General features: G+C 37.7%; 2 protein-coding genes across 2 annotated transcripts; one reads left to right on the forward strand and one right to left on the reverse strand.

The window, feature by feature from the left end:
• Positions 1-1,565: 1,565 nt before the first annotated feature.
• LOC140951826 (IQ motif and ankyrin repeat domain-containing protein 1-like) lies at positions 1,566-15,897 on the reverse strand. The gene is made up of 14 exons (XM_073401179.1): positions 15,564-15,897; positions 14,605-14,751; positions 13,505-13,669; positions 12,881-13,135; positions 11,397-11,459; positions 11,150-11,289; positions 9,184-9,238; positions 8,970-9,065; positions 7,409-7,483; positions 6,586-6,637; positions 5,592-5,682; positions 5,228-5,362; positions 4,009-4,137; positions 1,566-2,496 (listed from the first exon to the last, which is right to left on the reverse strand). The coding sequence occupies exons 1-14, from the start codon at positions 15,789-15,791 to the stop codon at positions 2,319-2,321; spliced, it is 1,809 nt and encodes a 602-aa protein (XP_073257280.1). The 5' UTR covers positions 15,792-15,897; the 3' UTR covers positions 1,566-2,318.
• Positions 15,898-15,939: 42 nt separating this feature from the next.
• Positions 15,940-20,706, forward strand: LOC140951827 (XK-related protein 8-like). The gene is made up of 2 exons (XM_073401180.1): positions 15,940-16,534; positions 17,499-20,706. The coding sequence occupies exons 1-2, from the start codon at positions 15,978-15,980 to the stop codon at positions 18,616-18,618; spliced, it is 1,677 nt and encodes a 558-aa protein (XP_073257281.1). The 5' UTR covers positions 15,940-15,977; the 3' UTR covers positions 18,619-20,706.
• The last annotated feature ends 853 nt before the right edge of the window (positions 20,707-21,559 follow it).

Below are 21,559 nucleotides of genomic sequence, written 5' to 3' on the forward strand. Positions count from 1 at the left end.
ACCTTTCGCTTAAGCCATTTATGTTCCAGCAAAATAATTCCAAATCTTTGGGTAATCAAGCCGTGGATGATGGAAAATACCCATAAACTTGTCCTTTATTCCACCCAAAAGGAGCTTGATCATATCTTTATTATTTCACCTCAAAAATGTCCATTATTCTTTCTCCATGCATTATTCCTCTTCAGCCGCCGAGCTATCAGGTTTACAACACGTTACTGAATAGCTCGAATTCGCTACCGGGCACAAATACAAAAAACGTGTGTTTTCATTCGCTCCTATAGTACCCACCTTACAACTGGCTAAAAATTGTGCTAACGCCGGGATTAAATTTGCAAAACTCGGCCCATTAAATTACGTTGCAAAGTGCGGCACGCTATGAGGCACACTAGCATTTTCTAATCGTCCTTACCAAGCTTGAGGCTCGTAAAAACCTACGTGTAAGCCGGTGGGACCCAAGCATATCATAGTAAGCTATTGGTTCCTGTGATTACGCTGGTGTCATCCTGGTTTACAAGTCCGACGCAACGGGGTCATTAACCGGATGTACATATAGTCGCATTTCCGTGTAATTATAAGACAATTTCCACATGTCAGACGCTCTCAGCACTCACTCTAGCGGTACAACCGACTTATATTAACAATTAGGTAGAGCAAACTAGCTAGGAAATAGAGAATACTTCATGGAAAGTGCTGGCGTACGGTATTTACGCACGAGTTGTTGACGTATCAGAAATCGAACGAGTGAGCGCAGCGAACGAGTAAGATTTCTGATACAAAAACAACGAGTGCGTAAATATCGTACAAAGCACTTTCCATGTGGTATTGTGTTTATTATATACATACCGAGACATTCATCATTTTGGCGGCCTTTTTATTTTAAATCTTTCAAAAATGCTTATTTGCCGCTACACACTTGCCGCAAAATGACAACGAAAACGAAGTATCAGCTTTTTAGTAAAAACCTTTGTTAAAAACATAAATGACGGTAAGGATATGAGGTAATCCAAGAACTATACGTAATCTTAACTGTTTGTTGTCAATGCACAATTGAAAATGAGTGAATTTAAGTAAAATGGCCGGTTTCAATATAAGCTTAAGCTTAAATGAAAGGCAAAGTAGCTCCGACAAAAAGCACAACAAAAGCTTACGTCTCGTTCTGTTTTTCCCTTTCCGCTGTTGTTTCGCCGGCTCTCTACCGTTTTCTTTATCGACAGTGAAACAAACGAAACTATTCCACTCCATTTCCGAAATGTTTTTCACTTTTGTAGCGAGAAAAAGCCTTTGAGTAAAACTTTTCTCGTTGAATGTGTGCGAAGCGGCGCTGCAAGCTGCAATAAAAGGCGGGAATTTTGGCGCGAAACTCACACACCTCTGTGGCCTCTGATTGGACGTATCATTTTTCTCACACGTGAAAAAACATCGTTCGCGATTCTGATTGGACGTATCATTTTTTTCACGTGTGAAAACCATCGTTCGCTCCTCTGATTGGCTAGAATTAATTAACGTACGAAAATTTACGACATAGCTTTTTGGTGAGTATTTCTCAGTATGTATATAATAATGAGAATTAGGTAACAACGAGCTGAACAAGCCAGGTTGGGCATTGAGTTCCACATTACTCTCAAGGTTTGAGAGGGTTCATTCTAATTCAGTAACAGAGTGTTACGCCAAGTTGCCGTTTATTATCTAGAAGAAAACGTACCCTCCCTGCCTTTGGAAGCCGCCGAAATTTGTTGGTCCATTATTGGGGTAAAATGATCCTTGAAGAGTCCACACACAAATACTGTGTGGGTCTAGGCAGTTGGCGTTATACTGTTCCATGTTTGATTTCCCCGTCAGGCTGAGTAAAAAGCCGTCATTTCGCGACGCTACCACTGGTTTGCCGGCAAAAATGACGTCTGAGGAACGACTTCAGAAATTCCATACTGATGACGTGTCACTACCCAGATCTAGGAGGGCTTTCTGATTGGTCGTGTCGGGAGGGAAATTTGCTCCAACCAATCGGAAGCACGACCCAGATATGGGTAGTGACACGTCATCAGTATGAAATTTCTGCGCTTCTTCCTCGGACGTCATGTAGCGGGGAAACCTGAAGTGGCATCGCAAAATGTCGGCTTTTTTCTCAGGCTACTGTCCCGTAAGCCCTTATTAATTCGTTAACGAGGCTCCTTTCTTGTCATCTCGCTCAAGCGAACGTCACTAACACTTGAACTGTACATCGTTTTCCGGAGGTTCCCACGACTTCTTGTTTCTTTGTTTGTTGGTGCTTCTTCTTTGCCTTCCCTTTCTCGAATTTTAAGAACACTGAACTTCATTTATCACACATCATGTCTAGATGGAATGATGACCCGAATGGGATATGTCTGGTTCATCAAACGCTCTGGTGGGTTCCACTGTTGAGTGATTATAATAAACATAAATTTTTCTATTCTTGCTCCAAGGAAACTTGTCTTGCTGTATTCCTCTCCATCCCCAGGCCGGACCAGCTCGAGAAATCTACACAACGAAGGGAATGAAATTATTCGTAATAGGTAAGACGACAAGAACAGTAAAATTGGTTTGAAACTTACGCCCCACTCATGCCGCAAAACATGTTGAATTAACCCAAGCTTAAAAAATATATAGATCAGTATAAGATAACTAAAAGCATACTCCCGGTTCAACTTAGCTGTATCTTGTGCTTTCACAAATCGCGCGGACTTTTTTAACTTTTGACTGGGACAAGTTAGAGCGAAAATCCATCAACATGTTTGGAAAGAACACCTTTAAATAAGTAAAGGTGCCAGGTGTGAAAGTGATTTGTTAAAAACTACGATGATATAGCTCCGTATAGTCGCGGAATTTTACAGAAGTTTGTATGGTGGAGAAAGAGTTCGTGCCCCCAACATACAAATGTCAGTAAAATTTCTCGACTTTGTGGATCAATATTTGCGCTCTCCATTTTCGGGCCCGAAAAAAGAGCGGAGCCTAGATTACAAGCCAGTCCATTTTGTTATGATAACCGATAGTTTTATCATGTTGACTGCAGAACAGTTGAAACCCCTTTCTTGAATGTAAACAACAACAGATTTAGGGGCCCGTTAATTATCGGGGCTTACGGGAAATAGGCCCCAGATACTCGGTCACTTTCTCAACCGAACAGAACCGTTAAAATCAGTGAAGTTGCGTCTTAAACAAACACATTTCCCGCGATTCGCATTACCTTCAAAAGTTTGCCTCGAGATATGATTAGTTTCCTGGGAAGAACGTGACCAATATTTGAATTATCCTTGTCCTTTTTTCCCATAGCACAACGCTTAACTGACAATTACAACTATTATACAACTATTCCCCCACAGGGAGGTGAATAGTGGTGTGGGGATATACCGAGACGCGAAGGGTCCAGGAATATATCTAGCGCTGTTCACCGACCCTGAGGAGAATAGTTGTTTTAGTATTTACCAAATCAGTTGGATAGAAATGAAGAAAATAACTCTTTGTAAATTAAAAACTTCACTTAGTAGGAACTTTGTTTACTCATTTACAAACATTCCGGGGCTTTGTAAAGTGATTTTAACGACTTTTGTTGCAAATTCAACATGAAAATAATTTTCTACCTACCAGTAAACACCGACAAGAAACGTTTGTCACCTTTTTTGGTTTTTCTTTGTACCACTGCTTCATTTATCGCTCAAATTCCATCTTCCGAAAATGTCTTGAAACGAGACGCCATCTTGGTTCCGGTCGCAAAACAGTGAAAAGCCAAGGATATTCCAAGTTACGGGAGCCAATCAAAACGCGCGAAAATTGCTATTCACTGATTGGGTAAATACTAAATCATGATATAGAGTGTTTTCACTCACGTGGCCAGCATCTACGCAAATTTATTAGAACAAAAGAAAGCGTTTGCATAAGAAAACAGTTAAACTCCCACAGGATTGGTTTGGGACACCAACATGGCCGCCATTTCATTGTTTTGGGACACCAATATGGCCGCCGTGACGTCATGTGAAAACACTCCATACTTACTTGTTGTCCTTCAACAGGTCTTTGCTCATTAGTAAAGCCATAAGTCCCTTTTGGACCTCATCAAACTTCATGGCAGCAGTTTCAAACATATCGACGTCCATCATATCCAAGACAGCTGGCTTTCCATACCTACAACAACGTAAACCAATATGCGTGCCATCAGAGCAACTTAAAAACACAGCGAAATATGTCTAAAGAAGATATTCTCGGACCTCTTTGAGCTGTCACTCTGTAAGTGTGGTTCGGCTCAGTAGGTCTTAGTAATACTGTCAGTTGGCGCGAACACAGGCATCCCAAACTCATTAAGCCATCGCTTGTTAAAAATTATCACGTCTTGTAATGTTGCGTCAGTAATGAATTAAGCTATTTGTAGGGATTATATGGAAACAGAAAAAACTGGGAAAAAATCGCCTTATCTTAGCTTATTGTAAAGAAACAAAATAAAATACACTTACTTGTGCTGTATTTTGTGTCCTTGTGTTTTATTCAAGGCGATTTGGGCTGGTTTCAGTGTGCTTCTGCCATTCTGTCTTATAAGTTAGGACTACAGGATGGCAAAATCAGCCAAAATCGCCTCAGAAATACACAAGGCCACAAAATACTGCACAAGTGTATTTTATTTCGTTTCTTTGTGATAAGCTAAGATAAGAAGAGTTTTTCGAATTTTTACTGTTTCCATATAAACCCTATAAATCGCTTAGTTACGCAACATTACCAGAAGTATTAATCTCTAACAAGCGCTCGCTTAATGAGTTTGGGATGTCTGTGGCGTGAATTAGGTAAAATTTGGCCCAAACTAGTCAGACAAGAATTTATAACAAACAAACAAGTAAAATTCGATCAAAACCGACCAGCGTAACATCTCCTAAGTGATCATTTCATTCTAAGAAGAATACAAAATATTATGTTGCACGTCAATGAAAAGCAAACGCGCTTCTAAAAATCACAGTCAAAGACGTTCCCCCTCTCCATTTTAAGCGACTGGTTCAGTTTAGGCGTGCTGGGGGACGATCAGGGTATCCGAAGGCAATCATGCGCTCGCGGCCCGTTCGTACGAGTTCGGCTGTCCGAAGAAGCGTTCCCGCCAAGAGTGAGTAAAATCTTCTATTACCAAAAGTAGAGCTTTCGCTGAGAGCCCATGAAAAGTCGTTTTTGCTTGCAACCACGCAACCGAAAAAAAAAGTATACTAAGACAGTCACCCTGGTTTATTTTACAGACCTCAAAGCCCCCAAGAGACTCATACGAATCACTTCAGGCTGCATGTGGTTAGGATTAAGTGCGTTCATGAAGTTCGTGTCACGGTAACGCAAGAAAGTGGAACTCTGTGCGGATGTATCGATCAACAGTGGCCATCTGCAAAAAAAAAAGTAAAATAAAAGTAGTAAAAAAAAAGTATTTGATAACATTTGGTAAAGACTGACAAACCCAATCCAACCGTGACTTTTCCAGTTAGTGATTGGTGCCGAATACACGTGCAAATTCTTGCTTCGAGTTGTGATTGGTTTATGGAACTATCTGCGTCTAATATAGATGTAGCAATGCTATTATTTTTAAATAAAATGTGAGTACAATGGCTGTGTACCTTCCGTCTGCTGCTATCTTTCCGCCCACATCTCTAAACAAAACGTCATCAAGGTCTCTTATCATTACTTTTATCCCTTTTAAATCAGCACCTTTTGAGAGAAAAAAAGCAATGTTCACTCGGCTTAATATCATCAATGATAGTTCCTGCTTTAAGACGAAGCTGCAGTCGACTAGTAGTCATCCTCGTCTTACTTAGAATCTAAAGGTCTCTAATTATTCTACGACGAAGATGACTACGAGAAAGAGATTTTCTCAATACCTAAGTAGTGTTCGCGCGTGATTCATTGTCACAACAACGACAACAGCGACGTCAACGAGAACGGCAATAACGCAATAGGTTAAGATTAGCAAAACAACAACTTTGCACGTGCATCACGCTTTTTTGTACACTTCTTTGCCGTCGTTGCACGACTACAACGTGAAAGTGCCTAATTTCAACAACAACAACAACAACTTTCCTTTTCTTTTTCTGAACTTTGATACAGTCCTTTAGAATTCAACCCCCCAAAAATTGCCAACTCATTTGACGAATTAAACGAGATGGAATAAGCGCGGTAAAGTTTGAGGCAGCGCAAACTCACTTTTTAAGTGACGCTTTCGTAGCCGTCGCCGTCGTCGTTGCTTAAGCTCCCTATTTTGGCGGGAAAAATGTGAAGCCGTCGTCATACGAGTTTCAGCGAAAAACCCCCAAAAGGTTATCAAATGTTAGAAGTTTTATGGTGTCATTTTGCTATTGGGACAGGGCTCAACCCCATTCAAAAACGTGAAATGAAGCTTTCCGGGGTGTCTATTTTTTTTTGAGAATGGGTGGAAAATCTTTAAGTCAAATCTCGTCGTCTTAGTTGTCCTGAAATCTAAAGGTCGCTAATGACGAGCGAAAACTCCGGGATAAGGCACAAACATTGTAATCTTGCCCGCTCGTCTTTTAAGAAGACCATTATTTTCGATTTTCAGTCTTAACTTTTTATTAATCTTGCAGGGATACTTCTTACCTTCTGAAGAGCGCTCCTCTGGTTTATGCTGCTCTCTAAGTTTTAGTTTGGCCTAAAAAAAAGTACAATTACCAAATTTAAGCCCTGCTTAACACATATCGCCATAACCCTCTCATTTCCTAAAAGTGGCAAAATTTCTAAATTCTAGCAGTTTGTAGCAAGCAGAAAAACAAATAGCAGCATGGGAAATTACAGCTAAAGAGGTTTTCTTCTTCTTCTTTTCTTCTTCTTCTACGGACTGAAAAGTTAGAATCAACTTACAAGACTTCATCATTCCGCACCTCAGGAGTCACAGGATACGGTTAAAAGCGGAGCATCCTAACTTACTTGGGTTACTAAAGCTTAAACAATTATGTAAGCAACGCTCCAAGATGCGATCTTTTTGGTCGCCAAGGTGAATAGAAAAAAAATGGCGACTAAAGTTGCCGCGATAGTCGCCCGACGATTTGGTGACCTTTGTTGCTGGTAATGCGGCACGTTGGTGTCTATGCATGGTCTTACTTTTAATAAGAGAAAGTGAAATAATCATTTGCATGAAATATTGCTTTTACGTGTTCTTATCGTTATAATTTGCCTGTTTCACCCTGGTGTTCAGTTATTTAAACCCTTGTGAGATATCGCGTGCATCTCCAAAATGTTTGGCAGCCATTTAAATTTTATTAACTCCCAAGTAATGGTGCTTAAAGTGACTCTCCTTTCCCGGCGACCAATATTTAATGTCTGGCGACCATTGCTGTAAATTTAGGTCGCCAAAAGGTGACTTTGAAAAAATTTAAGCTTGGAACACTGATAAGCTAGCTGTGCATAATTGACAACATCTTACCTGCGCTAGCGCCTCTTTGGAAGCCTCAGCTTTCTTTCTAGCAAGTTCCAGCACTGCTTCAGCATCATGTATTGCCTTCAAATGAATAAACCAATTGAGTAAAGACTTCCTCAACACAACAAAATAGTAATACACGTACAAACAAGACAGAGTAGTCCACAGACAGGTTTTTCAGTGGTAACAGTAACAGTGCCAGACACAAAAAAATGAGTTTTGCAACTTGCAGTACGTTTAGTTAAGTAAATTGCTTTTTATCGAGAGAAATCCGAAACAAATCAGCAGAACCACTAGACTACCACTGATGACGTTATCTTTTACGAGTCTTTTGACCTACTTTCTAGTCTTTTCAAGGCCCTTTTGTTTGCAAAAAAAAAACATTTCCTTTGCATTCCTGCACGACCACAATAACGTCATATAACCGACCACAATAACGTCATATAACCTGTGTGTTTTTACGTAATAGCTGATGCTTTTCTAAACAGTTTTTATGTAGTCTTCTTGAGTGTACTGTGTCATTGTAATTAATTAAAACAAAAGCTTGCAATCCAGGGGCAGATATAGCAGGGGGGGGGGGAGGGGGGGGTTCATGCTACCTTGGGTGCCTGCATTGATGTTATTCTCATTTTAAACTTTGTGTCTGAGGTAACCTACCCGCTCCAACCCTTGGCCCAATCAAAATCCTACACCCACCTAATGATCCTGGTGGCACTGTAACTAGTACAGCAAGGAGCAGAGGATTCCAGTTTGTTGTTAGGCAATGTAAACAACTTCATATCTCTTTAATTAAACTGTTATCTGTTTTTATTTTCTCCTATAAATTATCCATGTACAATTTATGACGATTCACTTCTAAACAGTCCTTTGCATAGAGCCTTTTGTTCACTGTTCCTTGAGCAACATTAGTTTGAAACACAATAGAGTACTAAAGTGTGACGTCATAAAAATTGGTCGACCCAAAAAAAATTTAGAAGGGTTTGTATGGAGTTTTCTAAGCATAACTGGGCTACGATCTCAGAGACAATTTGCCCTGAAATGCTCATTTTTGGCAAGTAGGCCTCTTGGACATTGTTCTTTCAGAATATCCTGACAAATCCCATAATTTCAGGAATTTCATTTTTATGATGTCACCACTTTAGTACTCTATGACCACTGAATAAAGCGCTGCACAGGGCATTCTCAACTTAGATTTGGTAAAAGACCTTATCGAAGGATCATTTAGCTGTCACAAATAATTTCACATAAATTGTACACGGATAATTTATGGGAGAGAAAAAAAAAAAAACAGACAACAGAGAGGTGTGAAATTGTTTATTGTCTACATAATACAAACTAAACTAGACTCGTTCCCTGTGAGAATAGTAATGAACTCTTTCATCTCAAGGCAATGGTCTCATTCAGCAACTTTGTGCTATGGCCAGTAACTGAATCGCACATACAAATAAAACAGTTGTCTCTGACCACCACTTACGGGGTAGTATCACTGTCCATATATGCAAGGTACAGAGTATTCTACAGAGTTGTGTACTATAGTGTGGGTTTTTTACTTAAGTGATCAACACACCTGTAAAGTGACTTCTTTCTTGTCTGTCATTCCTTCTGCCATGCATTTGTCATGTTCAAAAATCCTTTTGTTCAATTCACAGTGCGCTTTAGCCAACTTAAAAGAAACCACAAAACATGCAAATTGAAAGGAAGATAATAGTATTTAAAATTTACCACATTTGTACAAAAATATCAAAGTAGCCTTGCAAGAGACTCATTTCAAAATATGTTACCTCCTTCTGGTGTGCTTCATTTTCTTTTTCTGCTTTTTCTAATTCTTTTTCCAATCTAAAGAGAATAAATAGTTAGAATATTACTAATATGATAAGAAATGATGGTACATGACTGTTTTCCTCTCAACGACAAAACAAGTCACATCTGAGTCACATCTGAAAACTAACACGTTAGTATTTAAAGGGACTGTAAGTACACAATCATTTTACATGAGATTCTCATTTTCCCCTTTTACATAGACCATATTGATGTTGATGTTAAGTTGCAGCTTAACAGAAACAAACAAAATTGTTTTTTTTTTTTTCTTTGTGGAACGTGCTAAGAACTTTTTTTTGTGGCTCTTCGTATCACTGGATGTATAGATATCACTTTTACCCACAGATAATAACTAGAGTGACTAGAGAACTTGACTCAAAAAGTTCCACTGTCACATCTTCCTTCACTTACATCCACTGCAACTCTACCATCATGATAATATTAATGCACTTTTCAAACCCTGTAGCATGCTTGGCAGATGAATGTTTTTTGTTCGGGTAAATTAATATATCACACAAAGTTTAAAAAAACTTTATGTCACATCAAATTAACTGATACATTACATTTAAGGAAAGTAATGCATTTCACAATGTTCATACATGCATACAACAGATGTTTGAAAAGTTATCGTTTCCAAGCAGAGAAGCCATTATTTTTAAATTCATCCTGCCTAGAAACAACACTGTTGGCTAATTTATACTCAGAAACAAGGCAAGACCATAAAATTTTCAGAAAAGTTTCTAATGCTAAAGGACATCCACTTTTATCTATTATGCCTCGTGTTAAACCATCCAGTTACAATCTTGGGAAAGAAACTTGTTTTAACCCTAAGATTAACACTATGCACTTTAAAAACTCTTTTATTAATCGTTTAGCTTTTAAATATGAATTAGCTATGTAATATACTAGCCTCCCTGCAGACGTCCATTGGGGGTTCGTTCGTCACACATTCATTTCTCCGTGGGGGAGAAATGAATGAGTGACGAACAAACCCCAAAGGACATCTGTGGGGAGGCTATGTAATATACTAGATTTTTTAATTCTTACTTTTTACCTTTTTAAAATTCTTACACTTACTTGGAACAAAAGATATGTATTTCTATCTTTTGATGAATGAAGACTTTTAATTATTATTATTAATAATAATTAAAAGTTTGATAACTGATAAACTCCCTCTGGGCAGCGTTGATTTGTTCTGTTTCCTATTCACAACTATTGTATCACTGACCTATTATCGAGAGATCGTTGGATAGTTGCATGCTTGTTATGAGCTACGCTTCTTCAAAGATCATAAAGTAATTTTCTGATTTTCTTGTTCTATTCTTGAACATTCCACTGTTTCGTAGGTGCTGGGTTAAAAAGCCTATCGGTAATTTGAAAACGGTAAAATTTTGACGTCATTTTCAAAAACATGATAAATAAACCAAAAAGAGTTTTAGATGAGTTCATGGCAGCTAATGGATCAAATGTGGATATATGCGTGCAACCTTCCAGTATGTACTCGAGAATGATGCACTGACTTGTCATGAAATAGATTTTTACCTCACGGGTCAAATTCACACTTGTGGAATGTAGCATATTATCCTGTTATTCTCTAACAAACTTGTGATTAGGTATAATGGGTGAAGTATTATTAGCTGTTATCCCGTTATTCACTAACAAGCTTGCCATTGGATCTAATGGGTTTGTTATCTGATAACATCAGACTAGCTCTTAGCCAAAGATAATCTTGATCCTGATTGGCTCTAATAGCTGATAACAGGCAATAACGGCTAACAGCAATTAGTCCCAATTATATTGAACGAGTCCCAATTAAATTGAATGGACTATTATTATTATTATTATTATTATTGTTATTATTATTATTATTATTATCATTATTATTATTATTATTATTATTATTATTATTATTATTATTAAACAGCTGACCTGTTGCTTTCAGCCTCTCTTAGCTTTCTTTCCTCCTCTTGTTTGGCATTTCTTTCACCATCCAGCTTTTCCAGCAATTTGTCCGTTTGCTTGATGTCCCAATCCTGGAATATCTGTTCAACGGCTGTTATTGCGGCTACCTATGGAGCATAAAAAACCATGCAGTAAACAAAACTTAATGACCTGAAAACCTGAATCTGAAAAGGTTGACACCAACATCACTTTCAAGCAAAACACAAAGTCTGACCTGCATTGCATTCGTGCCATCATCTGCAACTAATCTGGGATCACCTCCATGTTCTAAAAGGGTCTAATGTGAAACAGTGTTCATGTTAAAACAAGGTTCAGGTTCCACTAGTTTATTTTATTTTTATTATTTTATTATTTTGCCACACAGAATAAATAACAGTGAGTAGAATGAAAAACATAATAAATAGGTAAATAACATTAAATAGTATACAGCTGCTGACTGTGTGACTGTGGCAGGGAAATCTCTGAGAAGCCAACAAGCTTATAAGAAATAGAGACTTCAAGTACATATTAATTAATTGATTTATCAATAATTATCTCACTGCATAGGGTGGATCCACCATCTTGCAAATACAATGAATGAGCAAGATCTTTTAGATTGGAGAGTCAGGCATGACTCACCAATCATGTCCTTGACCCATGAGATTGATATTAATTTTTTAGTCTGCAGTCATGAGACTCGCGCATAATGCATGGAATGCTCACGTTGAATATGTAATTACCAAGGGGGCTAAAGGATTGTACGCTCTAGGGTTGTTGAAGCACGCAGTCCTGAGTCATGCCAGAAGACATGCTCAAGCTATACACATATAATATCAGATTGGTCTTAGAGTATGCTGCGCAAGTATGGCAAGATATTCCTGCATACCTTTCTGATGCTATTGAATCCATACAAAGAAGAGCTTTAAGAATAATATTTCCAAACTCTAGTTATCAACAAGCTCTACACCAAGCAAATTTGACATCGTTAGCAGATCGCAGGATATTCATATGCAAGAAGTTGATAGCGGATATTATGAGGAATGAGAGCCACCCCATATCTTTCTTAGCTCCACAAGTTATGACAAGATCTATCCAATATCAGTTAAGATCAGGAAATACTAAAACCACTACAACGATAAAAAGGACAAATAGAGCAAATACCTTTTCTATTTTTAGGTTTTCTTGATTCCAATAATTATTATTAATTATTATTATTGTAATACTCAGGGTTGTCACTAAAATTTCAAGTTGCCGGGTAAATACAACAAGTAGGCGGGGAATCAAACGGCTTGGGATTTCTTTTGGTTCTATTTTTCATCTATTTTCCAATAAAAGTAGCCGGGGACCACTCTCTTAGTAGCCGGGGAAAATCCCCGGCCCCCGGCTCTTAATGACAACCCTGAATACTTATTATTGTAAATAGACTTAATTATTAGTATCCAATAATATTGTAAATTGCACTGTTTATTCAGTTTTTAACTGCTAGAAGTGTTAATAAACTATTATTATTATTATCATTATTATTATTATTATTATTATTATTATTATCATTATTATTATTATGCATGAGTTGGGTGGCATATTAAACTGGTCCAACCATTATTTTGTTAAAAACAAATGATAATTTTCAGACCAGTAATTAAATGCAATCATTACAAAAACCATTACCACCATGCCATGCATGGTCCAGAAATTTACAAATTTGTCCAAAAAGCATACCTGCACAGCCTGAAGATGTCCTCCAAATGCTGCACGCCACAGTGGAACCCTCTGATATCTACCCCTGGAATTCACATTTGCCCCTCTTTGTATCAGCATTTTAATGGTGTCTTCATGTCCTCCTCCTGCAGCCTCTGATAGAGGAGTGTTATTGTTAGCGTCCTCACAATCCACAAGAGCCAACTGATGTCTTGTTATCAGGGATTGCCGAGCAGGCTCAGAAAGGTCTGGTCTGTTAGAGTCTTCCTCGTAGGCCTGGAAAAAAAGGTCAAGGTATAGGCAACTTTTTCGTATCAGATTCGTATCAGATAAAATGGTTGCCCCATTCCTTAGGGGTTTAAAACATAGGAACCTAAAAATTGAGAAAAGAAATTTTAAAATACAATCATGTATATATCCTGGGCTGGAGAGTACTCCTTCCCAAGGATTTAAAATTTAAGATTTTTAGCCTGCCATAGTACCTTAATGTAAATTAATGGGCAATGTAAATGACCAGATGCTCGCTCGTCTCACAGTACTAAAGAAATAATTCAAGCATATGTGCTGGCCAGAGGCAGGAAATATTAACCGCTGCTAAATCACATTTCGCAAGGGTAATACTGGAAAATCAGAATTATACCTTACCTCCTCTAGCACGGTTAAAATTTCATCATTATCCCCATCAAAGGCAGCTTCAAGAATTCTACTTTTTCTTTTTGCCTCTTCTTTTCTTTTTCTTCTCTCTTCTTCTTCTTTCTTTCGCTCACGCTCTGCTTCTTCTCGTTCCATCTGCACTAGCTTTAGCCAAGCCTGCCATCAATATCAAAATTAAAACATAATAATTATAATAATTTAGTATAATATTACTCACATGATTATAGAGATTCTACCTCTTGGGAATTATTCAACTTTGCCTTCAGTGCATTTTTTTACTGTTAATTAATAAAATATAGAGAACCAAATTATAATGCTTTATTGCACAGCCTCAAGGGTATCATCCTCTGACAACTTGCAATGCTGGAGAGATTAGTGACAGCTACATGCAATGGGGTTCAAACAGACAAATGCTGGATTTCAGTAAAGCTTCACTATAAGCAAGACCAACAATAAAGCCAAGACCTGGGGCCCGTTTCTCGAAAGTCCCTGTACCTTTACGGGCCCGAAATCAAATATTCAAATCGAAATATAAAGAATAAGAGCGCGGGTCCTGGCTAGCAAACTACTCCATTTTGTTTCATTAACTGACAGTTTTACCGTGTTAGATGCAAAACTATTGAAACCTCGATCTTTAATGTAAACGGAGACAGCTTACCGGGCCCGTTAATTATCAGGACTTTTGAGAAACGGGCCCAAGGGCCTGAAATAAAATTTCCTTCCAACAAGCTGTTGTCAATTGTTTCATCCATGCCAACAACAAAATTAGAATTTAATCTGTTTTAAAAGGTGATTCAATTACCACATCAGAGCAATGCTTTATCATTCAATTTCCTACATCCATTTCACATTTTGTAAACTTGTAGAAAAAGAAATGTAAATTTAGCACTTCAAAAGGAGCTCACTGTTTTTTTTTTGGTAAGATGTTGCTTTGCTCAAGCTACTTATTAAGCTGGCTAGTTTTGTTTGAATGACACCAGGTTGAAACTTTTGAGAAACACAAAGTTTTAATCATGTTGGATAACCACAATCATTACTGATTAACTGATTAATATACTGTCAATTACTTATAGAATGAAATGTCAGCCAACCTCCTTTTGAATCTTGTCCATTAACTCTTCATAGTCCTGCTTCTCTTTTCTCCTTTTTTCTAGCTCTTTTTTAGCCAGATGACGTCTGGCATATTTCTGTATGACAACAGCAGATTCATCCTGTTTTGTCCATTTCTTGCCTTTAGCCTTTTAAAAATATGAAGGTTGTTTGTCAAAAAAAGTAAAGAGATAAGCCTAATTTTTACAAAATTACATTGAAATTAACAACTGGGTTGCAGGTATGCCAACTCTCCCAGATATAGCACAAGTTTCCTTCTCTCTCAAATGGATCACCAAATCTACAGGATAACATTGCATATTGACTTTTTCTGTGTTTTAGTTCTGAATAATTGCAGACAATTTTCCCAAAATTTTAAAATGATTTAGATCATTCATGTAGTGAGGTTTCTGCTGTGACATTTTTGCAGGTACATGTTTCTCATCACTGACAAGACACTTATGTTTGACACCAGTCTGTACCTCATTTAAGACTCTCTATGATGTCCTCGCCACATCCATGTCATAATGAATGGGATGATTGTGCTCATGAGGGTGGGCCTGGTTGGGGGGCGGGAGCAGGGGGTTCTGCTCTCAGTTGATAAAATTTCAATTTTTTCAAGAAAATTAGGCCAATCTCATACACTCATGGTGCACAACCTGCCTTGTAACCTGGAATCAGGCATTCCTTTTTATATACAATGAGCATATTAGGGCTCAAAATTAGGGAGAGAGGTTGGGAGAATTCGAGACAGTTAATTGTGCAAACCTGAGATGAAGTCCAGGGTTTGCATAACTGTCTTGAATTCTCCCAACCCCTCTTGGGTTTATATCAGGCTATGCAAACACGGAAAACGTTTTCTATTGCTTAAATAGACCCCGCTAATGACGTTAAATGCTGATATCAAAAGTTACCATGGAAACAAAAGGGGCAGATTTGTACTGGGACCATTTTCAAGTACCTGAGGCGCTGCGGAGGTCTCCTTTCCTTTGGATTGTCCTTTAGTAGGCGATGTACCACCTTTCTTTGCTGTAGCCCCGGCCTTCACGCCGCTAGCCCCTGGTTTGGCAGCTGTCGTGCTTGGCTTCTTCGTCCCCTGCACGGGTTTAGTGGTAGACCTTGCTGCAGACCTTTGTGTTGTAGTTTTAGGAGCTGTTTTTGCTGCAGGCGATGCCTTTTTTGGAGGCATTTTTTGCTAAATGAATCTTATACGCTGTGATGGACCCAAACAGATCCAAACAAAGCTCTTTTTACATTTTCACAAGGACTCTAACTTTGACGCCATGTCCGCCATATTGGTTATCACACGTATGTTAGTTCCCAGCACTGCGCGTTCAGTTTCGTCAATTGACTTCTTCTCATCTGACCGATCAAGATGTCGGAAAGTAGCTCCGGAGTAATATTCATTAATCCTATGCAAAGCGATATTATAAAGCATAGTAATGGAAGCATAACATTTAATGGTAAGGACGAAACAGATTTAGCTCCTTCAAGGCACCGTCCAACGAAAAAGTACCAACAGACTGAGTCGCAAAGAGTAAATCCTACCCAAGTCGAAATTATGAGACATAGCAATGGAACTATAACACCTAATGATAGTCATTATTCAGACGAAACAGATGTAGCTGCTTCCAGAGAGCCTTCAACTAAAAAGCATCACCAAAGTGAGCCGCAAAGGGTTCATATAATATGGGATCTTTTCGCTGCTGCGTCCGTTTTGACTTTCCTCGCTGACATTTCTTCAGATATAGCGGTGTCTGTTCTTTATTGCATCGACGGTTCTTATTTATGGTTTTCATTGACAATAGGATTTGTTATTTTGTCGTCGATTGTTATGCAAGTTTTTTCTGCGAAGTGGTTTTACGAAGACGATGAAGAGCTGACTTGGGGAACATATTTATTGCATATTTTTCAGTTGGGTCCTCTTATGAGGTGAGCATAAGTTTCTAATGCACGGGAAATTGTTAAAATATTTATAGAGTCTGGATCATTCTTGGTAAGAAAAAGACAAGGAGAAATAATTTTCATTGTGCTTTACTTTTTTTGTATATATAGTATACTTTTTGCAGGAGAAACGGGTTATCAGTTAAAACCAGAATTTCCTTACTGAAAATGTTGTTTCCTCGATCACTGAAAATGATTTGGGACAGGAAACAAAGGAAATTCTGAATTCAAAATAGCTTGGACACTGGTTTAACCTGAAAGTGGATTTCAACAGATTACGGTAATATCATGGGTGATGAATTTCTTTCAAAACTTCAGAGTTAATTGCAAATTTCACACGTGAAATTTCAAAATTGTCATGGCAACCTTCCATATGTCTCAGTGCCCGAGAAAAAGGTTTTTAAAATGTTGTGAATGAAGATGTCAGGGCATTAAAAGATTCTGTAGAAAAGCTAAGCACATGAGCACATCAAGAAGGATTCTAACAGGTTTTTTGCCCCTTACCCTTTTTTATACCATTTTTCACGAAAAAGGTAACACTTATTTATTATTACCTTCTATTGACAAATGGTACCCCTTTCACATACCTTGTTTAGAACCTTTCACTCTGTTTTAAATAGGAATCAATTGATTGATTCCTATTTTTGTGAACAAAAATAGCTTTTTTTTTTCGACTTTATAAAGCCCTATAATTCTTCTGTTAGCCCTTTGGGACCTTTCACAGACCCAAATGACAGATTTCCCTACCCTTTCATATACCTGAGGCCTGGAAAAAGATAGCCCTTTGGGTCGGACCCTCCCCATTTAGGCCAACTAGGGAGTAACCCCCACCTCCCCGGGGTTGGAAGATGTAGCATAAAGCAAAGTGCAAAGTGAAAACAGCACCTAAAACAAAACTAAGTGGCAACACTTATTAGTCTCTACATGTATTTCAAAAATCTTGTTTTTTTAGGTTTTGGCGTGTCATAAAAGCTGGACAGCGTACTCGCCAAAAAAACTCAAATGATAGCGATTATGAGGCTTACCTAGCTGAATGGAGAGACATTTGCATGTTGAGACTGTTTGAATGCTTCTTAGAATCAGCACCTCAACTGGTCCTTCAGCTTTATATCATGGCTTACAACAGAAGATTTGAGATTGAAAGTGATCTCTTCACAGCCCTTGCAGCTGGTAGCTCGTTAGTGTCACTTGGATGGGCAATTGTAGCATATACCAAAGCACTCAGAGATTTCTTAGGAAAAGGAGATGGTGGCATGTCGTGGATTGGTTTTTTTTTACAGATTGTATGGCGTATGTCCATGATTGCATCTCGCGTTGTGGCATTGGTGTTGTTTGCCTCTTACTACACCATCTGGTTGTTTGTTGCCATGGCAGCACACTGGATTATGATGACATCTTGGCTTTTTTGTCAAAAGACTAGCTTTTGTATGGACGAATATGGGAGGAAACATTGTTGCCGAGAGTATTTGTTTAACACAGTGATTGGCTTTGTTTACATCTTTTGTTTTTTCAATATCAAGGCAGGCATGACACGCATTCGCGTTATCCCATACTATGTGATCATGCTAACTGAGAACACAGTGTTCATTGTAATGTGGTACCCATATAGAACACTTTATGGTGAAATTGAGACTGCCTCACTTAGCATTGTTTGGGGTGGTTTTGCACTTGGTTGCATTTGCATGGTGTCCTATTACCGCTTTTATCATCCAAGTATCCCAGTGAAAGGAATATGTGTCCGACAAAGACAGCTGGAAATGGAAAGTAACGAACCTGCCACAATTTATTGGTGGTGTTGTTGTGAAATTCAAACCAAATGTGCAAGTGGAGAAGAAAATGAAAATAGGTCTTCCTTTGCTTTTCGTGAAAGACCTTATTATGATCCAAGAAGAAACACCCCAGCCTCTGCACAGGCACATGGAAGGTTACCAATGGATGTTGATATTTTGCCACACAGAAAGCCAAGGGAAAGTGCATTCAGTTCTTTGAGGAGTGCAGCAAATCAGCCAGCAAGTAGTAATGGCATTGTTCATGGCATTCAGTCGATGTACAGACGATCTGAGTGGCTGTAGAAATACATGAAGTTAATATGTTAAGTTAAGTCTTAGGGGCCAAGTATATTTTAAATTTATTATTTTTGCTTTTTAACAACCATGCTTACACATCTCTTAATACAGTCAACCCTCTTTATAGTGGACACTGCAGGGACCTTGTGTTAGTGTCCTCATTAGTGAATGTCTGGGATAGGGGAGGTTTATTTCAGTCAAACATCTGTTATTTGTTTTCACCTGGGATTTAGCTTTGAACAGCTGTTCATATTATTAGGATGTCTGTTATAGCAAGGGGTCCTCAAGGTCAGAGTTGACTGTAATAACAGAAGCATAATGCAAAAAGTTTGTATGGGAAATAAATTGTGATATAAAAAAGGACATTTCACCCAGGTGAAAACTCAACAAATTTATTTTGTGTGAATGCATTTTCACACGTAAAATAATTATAGTTTTTTAAGCCTAAGAATGTATCTGGACTTTCAGGAAAACTCCCTGATCTGAAATTTTATCATATTTTGAATTCAGTTGGTGTGAAATTCTATCATAATACATTATTTGAATTGAATTGGCATGTAATTCTATTATATTTCAAATTGAATTGGCATGAAATTTGATCACATTTTGAACTCAATTTTTTGGCCTGTGTTCAGGTAATTAGTTCTTTCAAAGTAATATAATGATATTGTTGACAACCTATGATAAAACAAACACTAGAAATCAGCAAGATGCTATTAATATTCTAGAGGATTACCATTTGCCACTTGCTACCCAGGACTATTTCAGTTATAGTTTCAAAGTTATTTATATCAGTAAATGGATAGCAAACTGGATGGAATTTTTTTAAGCATTCATTACTGAATGCAGTATGTTAGTTGTTTAAAATATTGCTTTTTAAGTTAGCATTATTGAGCTGCACAAATTTGCTTTATTTATATGCATTTTTGGGCAAATGGCTCGGTTGAATGAGGTTATTGGTGTGTTGGATTGTCAGGTGAATAGTGAATAATTTCACTTGAGGAATATTTACAAAACTATTTTTGATAATTTTGTAGATTTTTTTTTTATTTATACAATACTGGTTTATTCATGATGTTTAACAATAAACAAAAGTGTATAAATATACAAGAACGAGAAGATAAGAAAATAAAAATAAAATAGATCATAAAAAGGAAACATGAGGTCTACACTATAACCTTTTTACAAAAGGATAAAAATACTTAAATTATTACCTATCACTATTTACATATTCACATATTAAAAAAAGACGTTAACCTCGCTTTAAACAGTTAAAAAGATTCTGCTTCACACATACTGCAGTAAATTATTCCATTCTTTCACCATGCGAATAAAGAATGAATATTTTATAGGGTGTTAACCCTTGCATTTTTCATGTATAATTTAAAAGAGTGGTTAGCTTGTGTCCTTTTATCTAGAGTGAGTTATTTAAGCCAAAAACACTTTTATAGCATTCTAAAGGTTAAATGAAGTGTCTTGCTTCTCCAAGGTGGGCCAGCTCAAGTTTAGTATTTATTTTCTAGTAGAGGTAGAGAAATTTAGATTGTTCAGCATTTGCACATTGCACTGTCAAAGGAGATCTCTGCAAAAATGCCATCCACATGTATGCCTTGTCGATGAGGACAGGAAAATAATCTTTCATGGTTTAGAAAAAGTTAGCGGATGGGTGTTTTCAAATGGAAACAAATGTTTGTTAGTGTACTAACAAAATCAAGTGAATAAAATGATTACTTGAAAAAATAAGCCAATAAATGTTGCCACTTTAATTGTACTAGTTGTGTCGAGTCAAATTCAAATTTGCATCCATGCATGTGTAATAAGCAGTGGATTTCAGACTTAAACTTCTCAGTATTTGGTACAATACTGAATGATCTTTCAGATTTATGATTGGATAGCACTCCTATGTATCAGAAATTACCTATGATAAATTAGATTATTGTATCAGACAATATTTCAAATTCAAGAAGAAACTTAAGTTGGCAAAATTTTTTAAAATTACTTTGTTTGTTGAATTCACTACTCATTATGCATGCCAGATACAGATCATGAATCCCATATCAGCAACTGACTCGTCCAATCGTCTTTGCATGTAGCGTGCATGGCAGGAGCAGGCGCGCCACTAGGGAGAAGTTGTAAAAGATGACTGGGGACGAGTCAGTATCAGTAACAACTACTTAGGGAGGTAGCCACCTGTACGCCATATGCACGTGTGTACCTGAATGAAAACTAAATAAAATTTTAAAAATGCTAATACTTTGATGGTTGAGTTGCACATGTAATTCTGCCTTGACTACTGCAATATGATTTATCAAGGCAAAATACAGTGTTTTCCCTACGCGCATATACCCTATATGTAACTAGTGCCAGAGGAGATGATACTCTCACCCGCATGGAATTGATTTTGGAAGAAGGAAAAAGGTTGTCCCTGGTAATAGATTAATTACTGAGTATGACCGTAATAAAGTTGCATAGAAACCACTCAAATGACAACTAATGAACTAGTGGAAGCATCAGAAGCGTTTCAAATAAGATGACTAATAAATTCTTCAGGGTTAGTTAATTATCAGCAAAATTAGAATTATTTATTACTGTCTTTTCAATTATGGATCGCCCCATGTAAGGAAATCCAAGACAGTCTTAGATCCTGGATTCCACACCGTGGATTCCGAATTCCAATTACCGGGATTCCAGTCTTTCTCAGTGGAGCTCAGATTCCTTGAGCTGTATTCTGGATTCCATAAGTAAAATTATACCGGAATGCGGATTCCCCTACATGGGGCGATCGGGATTCCCAATTGTTCATTTGTGGTTAAGAAATCGTAATTATTCATCCTAACTGCATATCTTTGTCGCATCACGGTAAACTAAGTTATGGGAGGAATCCGCTCCTAGCCCACGACAATCGTTATGCTACGCTAGGCACAAGAAACCCTGACCGAACCATTCA

Source organism: Porites lutea, chromosome 11 (genome assembly GCF_958299795.1).
Source record: "Porites lutea chromosome 11, jaPorLute2.1, whole genome shotgun sequence".
Taxonomy (NCBI): domain Eukaryota; kingdom Metazoa; phylum Cnidaria; class Anthozoa; order Scleractinia; family Poritidae; genus Porites; species Porites lutea.